Genomic DNA, 21,342 nt, shown 5'->3' with positions numbered 1-21,342 from the left:
ACAGGATGGATCATGGCCACATTACTTATTAGATCTCTGATTACAAAGAACACACAGCTTTACAACTGCTGTCAATCTCACTCTGGCAACTTCTCCATCCCTTTTTAAAACAGTTTGTTTTCAAGCTTGAGATATTTAAAAGATTGTGATTTCTCTGATAGTTATTTGAGCAAAGAACAGATCATTGTAGTAACTACAGTTTAATGGACTACTCTTCATTTAAAACTGAGATGAAAACCGAATACTGGCTTATTCTTGAGAAGGGTTGTAAGGACATCTTATAAATCATAGAGCTAAGAGTCTGCATTTTTGTGTATGAATAGTACTGGGGACTGAACTTGCCAGGTAAGCACTCTGCCACTGTGCGACACCTCATCTCAGCCTTACATTTCCTTTAGAAATAGCCTTCATTATCATATTCCTGTATACAAATAACATTCAAACAATGCCCTTGAACACAGACAAATATTTAATATTTTAAAACCAATGAACAGGCCAGGTGCCAGTGGCTCACACATATAATTCTAGCTACTCAGGTGGCAGAGATCTGAGGTTCGAGGTTGCAGCCAGCCTGGGCAGGAAAGTCTGTGAGAAGCTTATCTCCAGTTAACCATCCATAAGCCAGAAGTGGAGCTATTGTTCAAGTGGAAAAGAATTGGTCTTGAGAAAAAAAAAGTTTAGAGATAGTGCCCAGGGACCAGCACACAGCCATAACATATACATATATATATATTTATATATATATATGTTTATATATATATATCTATAATGTCTCCAGCAAAGGACCCTATGGGTGAAAACTTCTCCATGTTGTATCATTTTCTAACATTAGGGGGAATAAATTCATCAAGTACCAGTTAGCATGGCACTAATGACTTTCTCAAATTTCACATTAAGGATTGGAAAGCAAAGAAGGTAGACATATATTTTAAATGATACCAATACTTTCTAGTTGATCAGCTACATGGATGTGACCATTAGGCATTTCCACTATTTATAATGAAGTTGTAGAGCTTTCAACATAGGACGAAAGACTTCACTGGACCGATGTCCTTTCCTCTATGCCAGTGCTTGCCTGGCCATCTTTTTCCAAGTGCTCTTTCACAAACATAAACTGCAATACTTGAGCTAAAGATGTATTGATTTCTTTGAAATGCACTACTGTGCATTCACTTGGTATTTCCTGTAAGTTTCTTGGTAAGTTTTCCATACCAATACGTATATGGCATAATCAGATTTGAATTTTGGATGAATTTTGTTTTGAACCAACAAATAAGCCACACACCAGTGGCTCATATTTGTAATCATAACTATTTAGAAAGCTGAGATCTGAGAATCGAGTCTCAAAATCAACCGGGGCAGGAAAGTCCATGAGACTCTTAACTCCAGGTAACCAGTGAAAAGATGGACATGGAGCTGTGGCTCAAATAGTAGAGCACTTGCCTCGAATTTACAAACCAAGGGATAGTGTCCAGGCCTTTAAAAAATACAAATTTCTTTCAATGGGCTAGATCATGAATTAGATGGTGTACCGAACAACCTGTCGTAATCAAAGAAATATTTTGAGAGATTAGGATTTCAAGATACCTTCATCTTTCACATTCATTTTAGGTATAGGAAAACATTGGAAGCTTTGTCCATCCAGGTTTGGCTCAGTGATAGGAAAACAATACAACATTCAAGTACTAAATTAGGCAAAGGCAGCCCTGCAAGGATATGTGTCCTTATAGGTCAGTCTACAAAGGAGAAATATCTTAATGAATCTGCAGTATATTTGACCCCAAAAACCTTTCGAAATACTTTTTCCTTTTGGATCTGTAGCATCATTCCAAAGGTCCTGAAGATCTTGTACATGGCCATGAGATGTCATCATTTTTTCATAGATGCAGGGATGATAAGGAGCCTTGCCCTCTCCAGAAAAGAATACATGGTATTGTGGTACAATCCCTATTTTATTGGCACAGAGGCCCATGAAGACATCGTCTATGTAGAGACTAGAATTTAGGGTCAGTGAAGCCTCATGGACTTTGGCTGCTACATCACTGGAAATGACATAGGCTGCACCAGCTGTATAATCAGGGTAAGCTGGCCACTGGTACATTTCATAGGAGACATAGTATTTGTTGCTTTTATCCCGAACAGGAGGAGCACCGCGGTGAACACGACCAATCCAAAAGTCCCGAACACCAATTTGTTCTAAATTTTGAAGGTATTCAATAAGATTTGGCATATGGATAAATATGTCATCATCAGCAGTCATCAGGAACTTGGCATGTGGACAAAAGGTATTTGTCCAACTGAACTGCAACAGTAATTTCAGAGTAAGATTGTAGAAAGAATCCACAAAGTCTTGCTGAATGATATCCTTGTACATTTGATCTTCCCAAAGCAGTTGCCTCTGGAGTTCTGGCTTTAGTGGATTAGGAGTTCCTAGGGCAAACAGAGTTTTGATGTTGGCATTAAGTTGAGATCGAACATACCTCTCATTACCCCACGTTTTCCTAATGGCCGAACGTCGGTTGTAGTTTTCAGGAGCCGTTTTTATAAACAGTAAAAGGAGAACATCTTGAGCTTGGCATTTCTCCTTGTGATTAATCAAGTATGGGAATCGAGGTCCCTCTAAGCCATACTTAAGTGACAGGGTATCATTCACAAAGTCATAGCTATTTATGAGGTATCTGTAAGAGTAGGACTTCATATGACTCACAATGGAATTATCGATCGGTCCCCAAAAAACCATGAAGCTTAGTATAAAACAAGTGGCAAATAACTGAAAAAACTGCCTTTTTCTGACTCTTCTGCCACTAACAAACATTCTCATGTCCACTTGGGTGTGGTTTTAAATTAAGATCAGTTTTAAATGTGTGCTTCCAGACCACAGAACTTGGTATTTCGTAGCAGAGACCTTTCTCCAGTTACATGTCAGTCGTGAAAAAATGAAAACAGGTCTTCTTATTTCACACAATATTTTCTTTTAATACCATTTCTTTGGGGTTGCAAAAGAATGGAACACATTGTACATGGACACTGGCACTTGAAAATTCTTCCTCTTTGGCATCTTTCATTAAGCCTGGCAAGCAGGTACTCCAGCACGTGTTTTCTCTAGACATGAGCTGCAACCTAGTAAAACAGTAACAAGTCAATCGATTAGCAAGTTATCAGAAAGAAACTAGTCATTCCTAATTCTTTAAACCAAATGCAATCTGGCTAATCCCCACAGAACATTATAAAGGTTTTCGTAAGGTACACAGGTATACTTTTAGCAAGGCATATAGTTCTTTATACATTTTTTTAAAAAGAGAAGTACAAGAAAAGAGAAAAAAGAAACTGCTTAAGACTGTCTTCTCATTCAGAATACAGATAACACCCAAGTAGCTATTCTTTTGTGTCATTACAATTCAAATGTCAAATGCCATAAAGATATGAAATAGATGAAACCAGTTATATAATCCAGTCAATATATCAAGGAAGGAAAAATCCATGGCAGTAGAGAGTTGTTTTCGTCAGTCCTGGGGCTTGAACTCAGGGCCTGGGAACTCTCCAAACTTTTTTGCTCAAGGTTAGCATTCTACCACTTGAGCCACTTCTGGGGTTTTTTTTTGTTGTTTGTTTGTTTTTGCAGTTTGTTGGCAATAAGAGTCTCATGGACTTTCTTGCCTGGGCTGTCTTTGAACCATAATCTTCAAATCTGTTTCCTGAATAAGTAGGATTATAGGCATAGAGCCACTGCCACCAAACTTAGTGAAAGAGTTCCTAAAGTCCCCTTCAGAAAAGGCAGGAATTAGAACAGGATTTATTTTATTTTATTTTTTTGGTGGGTCATGGGGTTTGAACTCGGGTCTGGGTGTTGTCCCTAAGTTCTTCAGCTCAAGGCTACCACCCTACCCCTTGAGCCACAGCCCCATTTCTCAGGACAAGATTTCTTTTATAAAAACTGAAATTTAGCATGAAGGAGTTGAAGCTTTGCTTGCCAAAATTATAATCAAAATTCTAACCAAATTTTTTATTTTGTAATAATTATAACAAAACTAGTAAATCTGATGAAAATGTTAATATTAGTAAATAAAATATTAAAACTAGTAATTTAAGTTGGCACAGTGGCTCATGCCTGTAATCTAGCTACTCAGAAGGCTGAGATATGAGAATCGAGGCTCAAAGCCAGCCTGGGCACTAAAGACTGTAAAACTCTTATCTCCAATTAACCACTAGAAAATGGGAAGTGAAATGGGGACAAAAACATGAGAAGGGGTATCAATGTGTATGAAGTAATGCATCTTCTATCTGGTGAATATAATTGTAACCCTTCTATTAATTACAAAAAAACAAAAACAACAACAAAAAAAAAACATGGTCCTATTTGTAAGGTAATGGAAAGACATGGGGGAAAAACTATATTAAGTGAAGTAAGCCAGACCCAAAGAAAAGTAGGTTGCAGGATTTCTCTCATTTGTAAGAAGTAGACTATGTCCACTGTGTGTGTGTGTGTGTGTGTGTGTGTGTGTGTGTGTGTGTGTGTGTGTATACACATATATCTAGCTATTTATATATATATATATTTTTTTTTGCCAGTCCTGCACTTGAATTCAGGGCCTGGGCACTGTCCTTGAGCTTTCTCAAGGCTAGCACAGCTACAGCACTATTTCTAGTTTTTTCTGCATATGTGGTGCTGAGGAATTGACCCCAGGGCTTCATGTATGCTAGGCAAGCACTCTACCACTAGACCACACTCCTGGCCCATCCACGATATTCTTTTTGTTGTTGTTGTTGTTCATGGGACTTGAACTCTTGGCCTAGGCTCTATCCCTGAGCCCTTCAGCTCAAGACTAGTGCTCTACCACATGAGCCATCACTTCTGGTTTCCTGGTGGAGATAAGCGTCTCACCAACTTTCGTGCTCAGGCTGATTTTGAACTGTGTCATCCTCAGATCTCAGCCTCCCGAGTAGCTAGAGATTATAGGCGCCTGGCTATCCATGATATTGTTAACAGGGGATCTCAATAACCCAATTGCTTCATGTGTAGGATCATATATAATGAAGCATATCACCATGAATTCTAAGGTATGGAGTATGTCATTTTTTCCCCCATTTCTCTGAGTTTTCTGTACCATGTGTCTTGTATATAAGATTAATCAACATGTGGAAGGGAAAGAGAATCACAGAAACATAGGACAAAGGACGAACCAGTGCAGCACTGACACTCACTTGACACTACGTTGGATATGAACCTTATAAATTGGCGGGTAGGGGACTAGGAAAGGGTAAGTGGGAGAAAATGAGGGATGAGGTAACAATGATTAAAAAAACGAATGAACTCATTACTTTCATTATGTAAATGTAACTCCCTTGCTCATCACCTTTTCAATAAAACTAAAATTCAAAAATATTAAAACTAAATAGAATCTTAATATTAAAGTTAGCTATTTGAACACCTCAAATATCCACATTAAAATTAAGAGGTTAAATGTTAAAATATTAATATTAAAGCAATTAAATACTAAAAACTGTTTTGTAAATGACTATCTTCCTTCTGTATTTATGCAAGCAAAGGGGAGGAAGACAGGGTGCTCAGATGCCATCTCTAACCCAGTCTTGCCATCTTCTTCCTCAATACCTACTTCTGTCATCTCATTGTTTTTGCCTGTCTGCACTTCATTCAGCTACACTAGAAACCTGCAAGGCTCCCTGTTCCTCCATGTTCTATCAAATGGTTTGTCCACTGAGTCTATAGTACTCCATCTCTCTTCACTCCTTATGCCATTATCACTTCTCTCCCAGACTCACCTAGTATACAGACTAAAGGATCTCCTAGCCTGGCACTCTAGCCAGTGAGCTTTCTAAAACTCAGACTTAGTTAAGGGACCAAGGAAATCCTTCAAAGCCCTCTGTCCATTGGTCAGTGACAAGATGTAGCCATAGCTGATTTATCATGGTGCCCAGCAGCCTTTAAGGTTTTATTTCTCCAGAGATTCCATCACATTATCTAGCTGATAGTACAGCTATCTGGCTATACCACGTACCTTTCCCTTTGTACAGTACTGCTACAGCTAGTTATACCCAACCCTCTGCTGGTATGAAGTGTACTCAACCCAGGTTCTACAGCCATTCTTCTCCAGGGAGTCTATTAAGAGTCCCTGCCATTCCCCCTTCACAGATGGTTCTTGTCTGGACTGTTACTGCTCCTTCCTAGGACATTATGACACTTAGTTTAATAATTTAATCTAAGACATAATTTAATACTTAAATATGATAAGCATTTGCCAAATGTTGATGCCAAAAGCCACGCTGAAGGGGATCTACCTTGCACCAAAGTTCTGGCTACTAGGGAAGGAGTGAGGGCCAGGACCAGAACTGATGTGCACAGGTAACACTTTCCCCTAGGGCACAGATTTCAAAACTGAGAGTGAGACTTAATAAGCCACAACCCGTGATAGAGAGAACAGTGCAGTTCTTGAGTTGTGAAACTCAGTTCCACATGCACACATTCAAGGTGATAAAGTTAAACACAGTAGTATGCTTGATAATGAGAAGACAGCTAGTGGGCCCTTGGATAAGATCAGCATTAGCAATGGCCCAGAGATGGGGTGGTTAGCTCTGGACTGGCAGTTCTAGAGCAGGAATGAGAGGAGGAAGCACCAGTTTCTGATGATAGTAACATTTGCTGAAATGTGGCAAAATCACTTTCATTCAGGAGCTAGTCCTTTGCACTCTTCCATAATGCTCCCTCAAGTGGTGCCCATCTCTAAAGGCCAGAAGCAAGGGCTTTGTGCCTCCACAGTACATTTTGATGGACCTGGAGGCTTAAAGTATAGAATTCTTTTTTTTTTTCCTTTCAGATAGTGTCTCATTATGTGGCCCTATCTGGCCTCAAACTTGTGATCTTCCTGCCTTAGTCTCATGAGTTCTAGATTATAGGAACGTGTTGCCATGCCACCTGAGAATTCTGTGTGTGTGTGTGTGTGTGTGTGTGTGTGTGTGTGTGTGTGTGTGCCTTCATGTGTGCCAGTACTAGGGTTTGAACTCATGTTCTAGGCATGATCCCTTATCTTTCTTGCTCAAGGATGACTCAACCACTTGAACCATAGCTCTACTTCTGCCCAGGCTGGCTTCAAACTTTGATCCTCAGATCTTAACCTCTTGAATAGCTAGGATTATAGGCATGCAAGAATTCTCAGCGAACATTCTTAATACTAGGGTTTAAGAAGCCTGAAAGAATTCTAAGAAAACCCTTGATCAAAACTTACCTAACACCCTGGCAAAGTAACAAAAAAAAATGTGGATAGCCTTTGGAACCTGAGAGATTACAGGCAAAACTAGCTTCTGAATTCTGAGCTCAGGTAATTCCAGTGCTAGTTTGCTGTGTACATGTTTACAGCTATTTGCAAACTTGAGCTTCTAGCTTCTTTCCTGTCAGGCCCCGAGAGCCCATTTTCACAGTGACTCACTCAAGACACTAACATCCCTACAGTGAATCAGGTCTGTGACTCAGAAGTGGATGTGTAGCTGCTGTTGCTAATACTGCTATTGGAAGCTAGAGGCTGGCTCTTAATATTGATTTTATCCCCTTCACCCTGTTACCTTGTTTCCTACATGTTTGCACTGTTCCATACGGACTCCAGTAAGTCAAAATATCTTCTGAAAAATGACCAAAAAACCATGCTAGTTAGATCAGTTCAGCATGTAAGCTTCAAAAATAAGATGTCTCCCCAACTCAGCAGTCATTTGAATTGTCTATCCACAGTTTTACATACACTATAACAAATCTCACTGATATTCAGGCACCCAGTGGCTCACACCTGTATTCCTAGCTACTCGGGAGACTGGAAGCCGAGACTCAAGGTTCAAAGCCAGACTGGACAGGAAAATTCATGAGATCCTTGTCTTGATCACAAAAAAAAAAAAAAGAAAAAGAAAGCCAAAAGTGATGTGGTTGTATCACTTGTGGCTCAAGTGATAGGTGCCAGCCTTGAGCACAAAAGTCCTGAGTTCAAGCCCCAGGACCTGCAACAACAACAACAAAAAAAAAAAAAAAAAAGAAAGAAGAAAAAAATACCCTACCAATAATATGTGTATGATGAAAGAAAGATCTAGGAAAGACAAACCATTCATTACGGCAGCAAAAGAATATCCAAATTCCTTTTAATAGATTTGAGTCCCTAGAAGGCTTTTCCTAGGCCAGAGCAAAAGAATGCACTTCACTCCATCTTAACAAAGTAAATGACACTCTATCCAGATTTGGCTTTGCTGATAGAGACCACAAAGGTTCAGCTTCTAACATCACATTCAGGATGCAGGTGAGGGCATTGGGAAAAGCCAATAACTGCTGATTGGGTGGAAGAAAACGCTAGGCCTTTGGGGAAACAAAGCCATAACAAATGGAAAGCTCAGCAGCCAGCCAGGACAGAGTGCTGTGGGCACAGTTTCCTTTGTGTGCCCACTGCATGGCTCAGCGGTTGCTCAACCCATGGAATCTCTAGGATCATCCCTGCTTCAATGAATGCACTCAGGGAAAGCCTTGCCTTGCCTAAGTTTGCTGATTTAATCTACCTATCAGATACAAATATCAATATACTGATAATTGAAGGGAGGTAAAGAGAGCTTATTAAAAATATGAGCCAGGGCAGTGAAGAGAATAGGACAAAGAATTTCTGGGAAGGACATATGCAAGTGGTTGGAATACACAGAATGTAGGTTTCTATTTGGACTAGGAGAAATGAACTGTTATCCTAATGTTATTTTCTCTTTGGTAAAAAGTTGTTAGAAAAATCAAAGTGAGAGAGTATATCAGAAAAAAAAAAAATAAAGTGGTGGACAATACCCAAATACTTTCTAGTACGGGAGTTGTGCTTCTCAATTATTCAAAAAGATTTCTTCACAGATAAGACAGTTCTTTTTGATTTTTGGTGTTGTTACTGTTTATTTATTTTTGTTTAGAGACAGAATCTCACTATAAAGCCAAGGTTAACCGCAAACACTCAAACTTAGTTCAGTCTTACAAGTCCTGGAATTATAAATATGTACCACAATGCTTGACTTATAAGATTCCTCCTTAAAATTCTCCAGGAAATACAAACAAATAGAAAACAAAAATCCCTAGACTTAGTGTGTCTAGTTTCCCTCCCATCCCCTAGCTGTCAACTCATTTCCTTGTAGTGTGAAATCCTGACATTTTATGCAAAACCTGCTGGAGTTTTTATGCAAAATCTGCTGGAAATTTTGAGTGTTCATCAAGGTCTCCATTGACGTTGAAGTTCCAGTTAACCTCAGCCTCCAATGTTTGAATTAATCCTATAAGGATGTATTTCCTGTGTGAGCCATCATAGTGGAAGAATAGGAAGTGGTCTTTTATAGTTTTTCATCTTAAAGCACTTACCATGTTTTTGGGATGAGATTTATTCCTACATTTAAAAAAAAAAAGTTTCCATAGACAACAGTGACAACAGGAGTACAGTACAAACACTGTCAGCAATACCCTGAGAGATAACTCCAGGCCCAAGAGGAGAGTCCTAAGAGTAGTAAAACCAGTAAGCATCAATTAGGGGGTTTCAGGAAGGCCTGACATAATCAGGCTTTGATGGATGCAGGAGGAGTAATTGCTGGAGGGAATGGAAAGAATTTCATATGCAGATTATTTGAAAAATAGAAATATATTTGTTTGAAACAAGGAGAACCTTGAAAATCATGCAGAGGTACTTCTGTTTGTAGTGATCATTCCCTTAGTCTCTTTTTTAAGTTGGAACAAAAGGGCTTAGACCAGCAGTAGAGTTGCAGGGTGGAATGTTCTAGGATATCAGGACAAAGTGGAGAAAATAAAGTTCAGTGTGATGGAAGTATGGACAGAAGGAACATATATTATCTATCTTCTGATGCCAAAATGAAATACCTCTAAGGAGGTACTAAATAGGTACTTCATGAATAAGTACGTATGAAAAGAGATTTCTTTTCTTTTCTTCCTTTTTTTTTTTTTAAAACCAGTCCTGGGGCTTGTCCTCAGGGCCTGAACACTGTCCTTGGGCATTCTCAAGGCTAGAGCTCTACCACTTGAACCACAACACCAACTTCTGGCTTTTTTCTACTTATGTGGTACCGAGGAATCAAACCCAGGTCTTTATGTATGCTAGGCAAGCACCCTACCACCAGGCCAAACTCCCAGCCCTGAAAAGAGATTTCTTTAGTTTTCAGTTTGGGAGGAACAACTATCCATTTGGCCTCTGGTAAGGGTTCCTTTGAGTATATCACACATGGCAGAAAAGTGGGAAGGAATAAAGTTGTGGAAAGAAAGGGCCAATCATATGGAGGCAGTCTTACTCTTCAAAGAACTAGTTCCAGGAGAACAGTCTTAATCCCTTAGGGGCACATCCAAATTGATATATACACCATGCACTAGGCCCTCCTAACAGCATCACGCTGGGGACCAAGCCTGCATACAGTACATATACCTTGGAGGGACAAGCCACACAAGAGATACACTACAGCACAGCCAAACCTGGCAAATGACTAGGATGGGGAAGAAAAGAAAGGAGACAGGAAAGACAATGCATATATTACTGGGAGAGAAAAACTGATTTCCTGAGTTAGAAAAAAGGAAGGTTACAGCTGGCCTTAGCTTTGGATTGAATTTGAGGTACTGGAGAAACAAGATAACTGGAAGGTTAAATGTAAACAGGACTGAAGATCCAGGTGGGCATTCTAAGCAAGAAGATGGCTGAGTTCATGAAAATGGGTAAATTCTCCAGAGGGAGATGAGCAGAAGGATCTGGAAGAAAAAAAATGAACTGAGGGAAAGAAGGAGAAAAAGGGAAGGGTCATTTTAAAGAGGAAGTTGATCAGAAAATTAAGGAGGCATTAACACAATTAGAATGGATAAGCCACATATGCAAATCCTTATCCTGGAACTCAAAGTGCAAAAGAGACACTGATGACATGAGTTGTGCTGGGAGATACAGGAAGAGCTAAAGATGAAGCCCTCCTTACATGGGGTCAGGCTGAGGCAAAGGAAAGAGTCTTCCAAGAGAAACACCATTGACACACATGTAAAGACCAAGTAATTTCTGATAGAGAAAGCCAGAGGGTTATAAGTTCAAAACCTATAGTTTTGTTTCTGTCTATATTTCTTTTTCTGTGGGGGAGGGAGTATGCCAATACTAGTGCTTGAACTCAGGGCCTGGGTCTGGCTCTTAGACTTTTCACTCGAGGCTGATGCTCCACCACTTAAGCCACAGCTCCACTTCAGGCTTCTGGATTCTTGTTTGAGGTAATAAATCTCATGGATTTTCCTGACTGGGTTGGCATGAAACTGGGATATCAGATCTCAGTTTCCTGAGTAACTAGGATTAGGCATGATTCACCAGCCCACGGCTTCTGTTCCAACTTCTGGCCCATCACTTCTTGCCATTGTTGTTATCATTAGAGAAACTATGCTTATAGTTTATAGAGTAGATATACAATACTATGAATTCAAAGGAATCCTGACATACCATTCAAATACCCTTTAATCTCCGACACATTCAAAACAACTTAGGCAGCGAAAGTAATCATCTACGGGGCTTCAGTCAGATTGCAATTGCTCTGAGATCTTAAGTTCCAAGACACCCAGTCTCTAGAACATCCACACCCCATCAATGCACTCTCAATAAAAATCCCACCTATTATGGCTATTGACTCCCTCTTTTTTTTTTCAGTACTAGGGCTGGATCTCAGGGCCAAAGCACTGGTCCTTTAGCCTTTTCACTCAAGGTTGATCCTCTACCACTGGAGCCAAAGCTCCATTCATGTCTTTTTTGGGGGTGGTTAACTGGAAATAGAAGTCTGACATATTTTCCTGCTCAAACTGGCTTGGAACCAGGATCCTCAGATCTCAGCTTCCTGAGCAGGTGGGGTTCTAGACACAGATACTAATACCAGCTCTCCATTTTAAACCGTTCCCTGTCTTATGTGTAGAATCCTAACAGCTTTGTTCTATCGCTGGGTTCAGTCCTTCCACCCAACATCCCATCCTAGCTCACTTATCCACTCCTCCTACAGTTCTTGCAGGGCTGCTAGCAAAATGTAACTGAGACAAATGGCCTCCTGGCTCTGGGAAGCATCACCATTCTCATTCCTGTTCTTGGGCTTCTCCCTCTCCAGTCTCCAAAGCAGCCACACTCAATGTTCCCCTTCCGGCTCTGTCCTCACTCTGTAACCACCTTACCTGTTCAGAGGAGGGAAGGCAGCAGTCTGGGGGAGGAAAAGGGATACAGAATTCAGAGAGGCACCAAAGCCAGGAGTTTGGCCTAGTGGGAGAGTGCTATAGTCAAAGTAATATTTGTTTATGGACTTCCTCAATACAGCTTGGCAATAGAGTGCTTATCTGGCATTCACAAAGCCCTTACTTACTGTAGGCATTGCACACTTGGCACTTCTTTTCACTTTTAAATGAATGATTCTCCACTTCCTAATGTGGATGGGTAAACCACTATGCCCTATAAATTTGGAAAATACTAGAATTAAAACCCAACTATGAAATGGTCCTCTCCTATTTTAATTGTTCTCAGAACAAAACAAAATGCTAAAATCCTATATTTTAGTAGACAATATTATTTGAAGGAAAGACTACTGGATTAGAAGAAAAACAAATAATTAGCCAGGCACTAAAATCACAGTGTGCAGACAATCCCAGGAGACTCTTATGACCTTGAGCCATAAAGTTAAGGGAGATTGCACCCTACATTGGAATCTAAGTACTAGCACACACACACACACACACACACACACACACACACACACACACACACACACACACACACACATACACACGCAGCCCTAAGCAGGCAATTCCATCTTAGTCCTAGTTTTTTCTCTGTTGCAGAAATAAAATGTTGCATTAAAACTTGCTCTCAAATGAACTTACAGCAAATAAGACTGAATCCATTTTGAAAATGAATTTAATATTCAGAATATCCCTGAGTGATGTAAATTACTAATTGCTTTAAAAGTGACATGCTAGCCAGTAGCAGTGGCTCAGCTATAAGATCAAGTGGACTGATTTGAGACCATTTTGGTCTAACAAGTTCATGATATCTTAACAACAACAACAAAAAAACTGGGTCTGTGGCACCAACTCATCATCTCAGCTATGGCAGGAAGCGTAAATGGGAAGATTTCAGTCCAATCTGGCCTGGGTAAAAAGGGAAATCCTCACCCCAAATAACCAAAGCAAAAGAAGGATGGAGGTGTGACTCAAGTTGTAGAGTGCTTGCCTAGCAAGTGGGAGTTCAAACTCCAGAACTGAAAAATATATATACTTATAAAGGATGAGTAGAAACTAATAACCCTCCTTCAGTCAAGTTTTGTCAGTCTTAATACTTCATGCCATTTGCATTTAAACTTTGGCTACTCAAAATCCTGTGTGAGAGATAATTTTTGGTTGCCATTCGAGCATAACTCAAAAGAAAGAGGGAGAGCATTTTCCTGTAATTACATAGCTGATTACCAGCTAGTACTAACTACCTATTCTGTTTGCTTAGGAAAGAAAGAAGCAGCCTGAAATTTGATACCCTATCATATTATTCTTTAATTCAAGTTTGACTGTTTCTACTGTAAATCCTATTAAAAAAAAAGGGGGGGAGGGAAAAACAATTTACCAGCAGTTGTCTTCAGGCATTTCTCTGGGCTGTAACACTTTAGCTGCGGCGATGACCAAGCTTTAGAAGCCTTTTGTTAGGAGTTATCTTTTCATGAAGAATACATTTGTAAATTTACATCTCTATTCAATGTTAGTCCAAAGACTAAATTCCAAATCAGTAAACATGGTGACAAGGGACAGAAGTTATAAAAACCTGTCATGTAGATAAGAACCCCGTCTATGTAAATGAAGTTATATGTTTCCTCACAAAGCAAACATGTTCCTATTCGCTAGTTATGAAGGAGATAAAGAGAAAGGTAGCAAAGAAAGAACTAGGTGAAGAAAAGTCCTGCTAATTAACTTGGTGGCATGGAAGTTCTTAGAGCAGTATTCTATGAGAGCATAGTTGTATTAAGTCACTAAAACTTCTCAGAGATTATGGGGAATTTGAAGTAGGAAAGATGAAAATATTAAGTCAAACATTTGCTTTCTAAAAGCTGGCCTTTGGAACCCATGGTTGCCACCCAGTTGTTTGGACTGACAAGGCTGCTTGCTCTTTAAATGTTCTTTGTCAATTTTTCCTGGTCTACTGAAGACACAAACTTCTTTATCCATGCTAGCAATAGTTACTAACAAGGGCATGGTTTCTACACTTCAGGCATTGCACATACCCAGTAACTCTAAGCCTAGCAACCACCTATCAGAGAGAAATGATCTCCTCCTCATTTTGCATAAGACACTGAGGCATGGAGCTACCAGGTTAACAATTTAACCTTCAGAAATTCCAGGCCCCCAGGCAGCTCACAGCTGCGGACCAGTTCCAGCCAGTCTTCAGCTGTTCCACACCCTACCACCCTGCCAGAAACCTTCCCAGGAGAGAGCAGGGAAGAGGGTAGAGCAAGGAAAGAGCAACAGCCAAGAATTTGTTTTCTGAAGTTTGGAGTCATTTACGATTTATCACCTCTTGCATTTCTTAGTACTTTTTCACATTTTCTTTACTAACATAACCTTTTCCCTAGTCCTCACAGACTCAATTTTCCCACCCCCCTTTTTACTCTTTATTCTAATAGTAGTAGACAATGGACAAAAATGAATGACCTCGTGAGTCTGTGTCCTTTAGATCCAAAGAAGTTGGAAGAATCTACAGACAGTGATCCAAAATGACAAAGTAGAAGGATAGGGAAGAAGAAAGAAAGGAGAAGGCAGTAAAGGAGAGGGAAACTGAAAGATAATTTGATGACAATCATCCAATTATTGGGTACATTCAAAGCTGAGGAGTTACACGCATAGAAATCACACCTTAGCCCAGGAAAAGCTAGCATTCTTTTATGAAAAAGCTGTATTTCCAGGAGCCAGTGGCTCAGACCTGTAAGCCTAGCTACTCAGGAGGCTGAGGATCAAGAATCAAAGCCAGCCTAGGCAGACAAGTCCAAGAGACTCTTATGATCAATTAACTGGCAAAAAGCCAGAAGTAGAACTGTGGTTCAGGTGACAGAACTCAAACCTTGGGGGAAAAAAAAAGCCAAGCAAGAACAGGAGGTCCTGAGTTCAAGCCCCATGACCAAAAAAAAAAAAAAAAAAAAAAAAGTATCAAATTTTTCCCCAGTACTACAGGTAAAACTTAAAAGATATATTCAAAATTGTCATAAAATGACAAGCAAAAAAGTGACTATAGGATTCACCCATGGAAATCAGTTACCTAACAGACAGTGCTGTACATTTAATAGGATATAAAATAATGCTGAAAATTGACCACCACTCCGGCACACTCACTAGGGCTCTACATACATAACGACTGCTTTATCTGGGGCACTAGAAGATCAACATTCATTCAGAACAGGATGTTTCAAACATTCTTGAGATTTCCTAGGATTCAGAACAGCTATGGTACATTTGAATTCTTTCCACCTATGTAGACTAGGTGTTGCATTCCAGTTAGGGAAAGAAAGACTGTGAAAAATTCATCCAGAATCTGACATCCAAATCCCAACTGCTAAACCATGAGTACCATGAGGGTAGGATTCCTCTGAAATGACAGAAGGGAGATGGTTTTGTGGGAGACGTGGCAAAAAAGCAGGGCCTGGTAGTGATTAGAATTCAAATGTGGTTTGGGGAGGAAAGAAAGACAGTAAATAATAGGGGGTGTTTAAGCTGGTCTGTAAGGGTAAAGTGGAGAGATCAAGCAGAAAAACATCCCCAAGAGATCAGTATAGGAATTTTTGAAAGCACATGAAAGGAAAGAGCTGTGGCTAGAGGACAAGGAGCAGATGGTGAAAGGCATGCAGTCATTATTAGAGCTGGGAGCTGTTGGCTCACACCTGTAATCTTAGCTATTCAGACGGCTGAGATCTAAAGATCACACTTCTAAGGCTAGTCTGGGTAAACAAATCTGTGAGACTTAACTCCAATTAATCAGTAAAAAGCTGGTAGAGTGCCAGCTTTGAGTGAAAAAAGCCAAATGAGGGCAAAATGCTCCCAAGTCAATCAAGCCCAAAAAAGGCAAATAGAAAGGCTAGTTCATATCATGGTAAGAAAAACGGAGAGTCACAAATACCATAATGCTAATGTGCTCTATGTTTGTGACTCAATGGTAATCCATCTGTCTCATTATGAACATTGCACCTAGAAACCTTGCATTGAGGGTTTGCCACAGAAGACAAAAAGTAAAGGGTGGCATAAACCCACAAGTACAAAGGCTAGGAGTATGGCTCAAGTAGTAGGTAGATCTCTTACCTAGTATGCATGAGGCCCTGGGTTCAATCACCAAAGGGAGAAATGTATACTTAAAAAGTATAATGGGGGGGCCAGGAGTTTGTCCTAGTGGTAGAGTGCTTGCCTAGCATGCATGAAGACCGGGGTTCAATTCCTTGGTACCACATACATAGAAAAAAGCCAGAAGTGGTGCTAAGGCTCAAGTGGTAGAGCTCCAGCCTTGAGAAAGTCCAAGGACAGTGCTCAGGCCCTGAGCTCAAGCCCAGGACTGGCAAAAAAAAAAAAAAAAAGTATAATAATACCACATATTGTATGTGTGTGTTTGCCTCACTGAGCAACATGTATTACAGTGTGTTAAGTACCATTTATGAAGTACCTGTCTTGTTCAGGGCATTACATTGAGCAACTCTGAGAGTGAGTAAAGCCTAGGTTTTATGAATTCAATAAATACTAACTTGTCACATACTGTGGAGGAGACCCCAGGCAGGATGCTAGGATGACTTGAGAGCTGCTTCAAGTAGATCCTTAACCAAAACTCAGCAATGATTGGTTACAACCAGGAATTGGTACCTGAAGGGAGGCAAGAGAGAGCAGAATACATAAGAGTTTATAGTTTGAAAAAAATGTAGATGTATTACAGTCCCATTTTACTGGTCATGTGTTCTGAGCCACATATCCATGTTTCCTGAGGATCATTTGAGATCACTTACTGACAAAGAATGGTCCACATCAGATACTTATTGACTTTGCCTTTGTCTAGAAACCATTTATGCACCTTTACCATAATAATAGGTAAGTTAATAATTCAGGTTTTAAAGGTTATTATTCTTCAAGAGGCTCATCTAGAGCTGGGTGCTGGGGACTAGTACCACCTGTAATCCTTGCTGCTAAGCAGGCTGACATCTGAAGATCAAGTTTCAAAAGTGTCACGGACTTTTCGAATTAACAAGTGAAAATGAAGGAAGTAGTTTGTTTTTTTTTAATGCTGATTTGATTGCTAACTGCTACTTAACATAGCTCAGTATTGCTGGCATTCTATCACTTGAGCCATAGCTCCATTTATGACATTTTGTTGGTTAAGTAGAGACAGACTCTCTAGGACTTTTTACCCAGCTGGCTTTGAACTAGGATCCTCAGATCTCAGTTTACTGAGTAGCTAAGATTACATACATACAGGAGCCACTGTCTACTGGACACAGAGCTCTTCTGTCAGTCTGGTTAGATCTGTTCAACTGAGCACACAGAAAATTTCCCCAGGGTCAGCAGTGTAGCCTAGTGATAGATTGCTTGCCTAGCAGGCACAAAGCCCTGGGTTCGATTCCTTGATACCACATACACAGAAAAAGCCAGAAGTGGTGCTGTGACTCGAGTGATAGAATACCAGCCTTGAGAAAGCTCAAGGACAGTGCCTAGACTCTGAGTTCAAGCACTAGGATTGGCAGGAAAAAAAAAAAAGGAAGGAAGGAAAGAATGAATACATGAATGAAAGTGAAATAGAAAGAGAAAGAAAGAAATGTCCCTGGCTGGGAGTTAAGCCTAGTGATAGAGTGCTTGCCTAACATGCGCGAAGACCCAGTTTCAATTCATCCATACCACATACATAGAAAAGGCCAGAAGTAATGCTGTGGCTCAAGTGGTAGGGCGCTAGCCTTGAGAAAACCCAAGGTCAGTGCTCAGACCCAGAGCTCAAGCCCAGGAGTGGCAAAAAAATAAAAAAGAAAGAAAACTTCCCCAGTATAAGATTCATTCCTTGTTTGTTGCTGTAAGCAACCAGTTTCTTCTGACTCCCTCCTAGTTTTTCTTTCTCTAGTAATTCTGTTCTGAAATGCATATCTAATGAAATTGGGCCTCAGAAAGAACTCAAGCCTGTAGAGTTTGAAAGTCACCAAGTGCAAATATTCTAGCCACAGTGACCTATTTTAAAAGATGACCCATTTTAAAACCCATGAGTTATTACTCAATCTGCTCTATATTTAAAAATTAATAAGTTAATTATTTTTACTATAAATCTCACTGGTTGTCTTTTATAAAAAGGGAAGTTTGTTTTCCATTTTAATAAATTACAATGTAACTTCCTTTGTTGGTGGTGGGACTGGGGGGAGGGTGTTAGTTTGCTGCTTTGGGATTTTTAAATATTTTTACTCAATGGGGCCTGGACCTCATTTCGAGAATTTAACCTCATCTGAGTTTTCATTGTGGAGGAAGCAATCTATAGAGCCTACCCTCCCTTTCATCTGTCACTTCCTGGGGAAGTTTCTGCCAGTGACCCATGGGAGAACTTTCCCTGTGGGAACATTAATCCCAGTACTTCCCCCCATGTCTCTGTCTCTGCGTCTTTCTGTCTCTGTCTCTTTGTCTCTGTCTCTGTCTGCAGGGGATCAATATCTATCTTCAAAGTTTCATGATGAGCCCTTAAGTTGGCCTCATTTTTAGCGAATATCCCAAGTCATGTGAAAGAGTGCTGGGAAGGAGAGGAAAGATAAGAGAACTGGAGATATATATCTCACCCCCTCCACCCTACTCCCCGGCAAGTTTCCAGGCTCCTTGTGACAAGACAAAATCTTACCACAGATTGCAAAGTTAAAAGAAAAAAAAAAAAAAAAAAAAAACTTGAGCTGCTCATTACTAGCATTCAGGGTGGAATCGTTTCCGCGACAGCACTTAATACACCCATCTTCAATCATGGTCATTTTTCTGGGTCAATTTCAGCTTCTCACTTCCCTTTCCCCAAGCCCACAGGGACCAGGCAAGGTTTCCCAAAATAAAGGCACAGAGGAGCAAATCCAATTCGAATAGAAGTCCTTTCATTAGAGAATTACCCTAAATATCAGCTCCGTGGCCGCCACCCACTCCTCTCACAAGGTCCGAACCCAGCGCGGGGGCGCACGGGGCGCAGCCAGCCGCCCGGAGCCCTGGTGACTGGGGCCCGCGCGGCGGGCGGGCGGGCGCTCGGGGGTGACTGCCGTCTCAGGAAGCCGCGTACAATCTGGCACAGGAAAGTCAAGTGTGGCCGCGACTTCCCCCTCAAGCCCGACAGAGATCTTCCTTTCCCGGCCCACCGGCCCCGCTCACTTCCCGGCCGGGAACTCGCCCCGCGCCCCGGGTCCTCCAGGGTCCGCCCGGCCGTCTGACAGTCAGTAGCGGAAAGCCCAGGCTCCCGCTCCCGGGCTGGACCCCGCCTCGCCAGAGTCCCCCCCGGGGGCGATCCGGCCCCGGGAAAGTGCTCCCACCGACCTCCTCCCCGGCCCACCGTGGCGGGCCCGCGTCCCGGGCCGGCCGGCGGGAGCGAACAAAGGCGCCGGAGCCGGGAGCAGGGAGCGCGGCCCCCCGTCCCCGCCCCGCCCCGCCTCGGGACGCGCCGAGTCCAGGCCAGGGCCCGCAGAACCAGCCCGGCTTCCCCACGCGGAGCCCGCGCGTGAGCCGAACGCTGGTCCCCAGCTCCAGGGCGCGTCCTCCCCCTGGGAACCGGAGCCTCGGCGCCAGCGTCCCCCTTCCCGCCCCTTCCGAGCCGGCCGCGGCGACTCTGCGGACGAGAGACCCCGGACGAGCGCACAAAGGAAAAAGCGTCCGCGGACGCCCCCAGCCCGGCGAGCGGCCGAGGGGCCCGGGGCCACGCCGGGAGGCGGTCCGCGGCGGCGGCCTCGGCGCTTTCCCTCCACCCGGAGCATCGGTTCGGCTCGGCACAGCCCCTCGCCGCGGGCTCTGCGTTTGGACCGCGTTGCCACCCTGCGATCCTCGTGGGTGGAAGTCCGGGGCGAGAGTCGGCGGTGAGCTTCGGGGGTCCGCATAACAAAGAAGGAAACTCGGCTTTACATCCCACTAGGGCAGCGCTGCAACGGCCGGCTTCCCCCCCTCATTTTAAAAGTACCCCCCCCCTCCATGGCTCCCCTCTCCCCCTCAGGATGACTGCGGCCGAGACTGGAAGCAGAACTCACCAGCGCACCCCCGCTCCGGGTCTGGGGCGGAGATCGGCTGCCCTCCCCGCGGCGGAGCCAAAGTGCTCCGTCTCGGAACAAAACTTTCGGGCTTTAAATCTCCGGTGAAGAGCCGGGGCGCCGGCGGCGAGCTCGGCCCTCGTCCCGGCCGGGAGCCGGCTGGGGCTGGGGAGCGCGCGCCCAATCACGGGCTGGGGCCGGGGCGGGGACGCTCCCCTGGCCGCGCGCCGCCGGCTGCACCTCGGGGCGTCACGGCCGAAGGCTCGCGCGGCCCCGCCCGTCCCATCGCCACCACCCGGCCTTGTGGGTGAAGGTGAAGGGTCCCTCCCCACGGGCTCGGTTCCTCGTCCGTGGACGAGAACTCCGGAAGTGACCCGCCCCCACCCCGCGGGCTTCTTCAGGTACTGGGAGTCATTGACTCGACCCCGAATGTGAGCCAGAAGCCGCCTGAATGTCCTCTTTCAGCTGTCTTCCCCAGGCACGGAACTGGACTTTATCCGAAGGCTGTAGACGTTTCCTGGAAGAAGAAGGAGCTACTGGATGAAGTCTTCCTGCATGTGGTGGCGCGTTCCTCGAAACGTTGGTTCCAGGCCTTGCCTTTCCTCAACAAAACGTTACCATTCAACAGAAGGGGCACTTTGGGATTGTTTGCATAGTTACACATTTTGCAGGATAGGAAAGAATAACAACAACAACAAAATCATCAACTACTTTGTTAAAAGAAAAGCTCTGGGTTTCTTATTTATAAAAGGAATAATGAGTTTGAAGTCGTTGCTGAAATAGAATCTAAGTTTCTTCTTTTTTATTTTGTTTATCTACATATTGGAAAGGATCGAGTCCTGTATCCCAGGCTGGCCTCTATTCCATAATCCTCCTTCTGTCGCCTCCCAAATCCTGAGATTGCACACATGTACCATTATGCCTGGCTGGTATTTGTTATTTCAAACTAGACTTCTAGGACATTTTGTAATAGCATCTTAAAAACTCTTCAGTACATTTAAATTATGAAACTCATGTCATTTATAACAAGGGGCCTAGCCCAGCTATTATCACCTCAGAGTCTATGATGTATAAGCACATTAACCACGGGCAGAT

General features: G+C 42.5%; 2 protein-coding genes across 6 annotated transcripts in view; one reads left to right on the top strand and one right to left on the bottom strand.

Annotated features, from left to right (window-relative positions):
- The window catches only part of Mcf2l2 (MCF.2 cell line derived transforming sequence-like 2), a 213,837-nt gene that overhangs the window by 110,902 nt on the left and 81,593 nt on the right, over nucleotides 1-21,342 (top strand). The window lies entirely within an intron of this gene.
- B3gnt5 (UDP-GlcNAc:betaGal beta-1,3-N-acetylglucosaminyltransferase 5) lies at nucleotides 757-20,477 on the bottom strand. Of its 3 annotated transcripts, XM_090342765.1 has the most exons (4): nucleotides 20,248-20,477; nucleotides 16,779-16,882; nucleotides 7,576-7,632; nucleotides 757-3,120 (listed from the first exon to the last, which is right to left on the bottom strand). In XM_090342765.1, the coding sequence occupies exon 4, from the start codon at nucleotides 2,819-2,821 to the stop codon at nucleotides 1,691-1,693; it is 1,131 nt and encodes a 376-aa protein (XP_090198891.1). In that variant the 5' UTR covers nucleotides 2,822-3,120; nucleotides 7,576-7,632; nucleotides 16,779-16,882; nucleotides 20,248-20,477; the 3' UTR covers nucleotides 757-1,690. The 3 variants fall into 3 exon arrangements, with proteins under 3 accessions (XP_090198891.1, XP_090198881.1, XP_090198900.1); XM_090342755.1 differs by lacking the exon at nucleotides 7,576-7,632 and having other exon boundaries at nucleotides 16,768-16,882; XM_090342774.1 differs by lacking the exons at nucleotides 16,779-16,882; nucleotides 20,248-20,477 and having other exon boundaries at nucleotides 7,576-7,719.

The sequence above is a fragment of the Megascapheus bottae genome, chromosome 1 (assembly GCF_031878675.1).
Source record: "Megascapheus bottae isolate mThoBot1 chromosome 1, mThoBot2.hap1, whole genome shotgun sequence".
NCBI classification, from domain to species: Eukaryota; Metazoa; Chordata; class Mammalia; order Rodentia; family Geomyidae; genus Megascapheus; species Megascapheus bottae.
The sequence above is the reverse complement of the archived record's forward strand: the minus strand, read 5'-3'. Positions and strand labels throughout refer to the sequence as shown.

Bases quoted from the DNA above. Each gene is read 5' to 3' on its own strand.
- B3gnt5 (XM_090342755.1), bottom strand. From the start codon at position 2,821: ATGAGAATGTTTGTTAGTGGCAGAAGAGTCAGAAAAAGGCAGTTTTTT.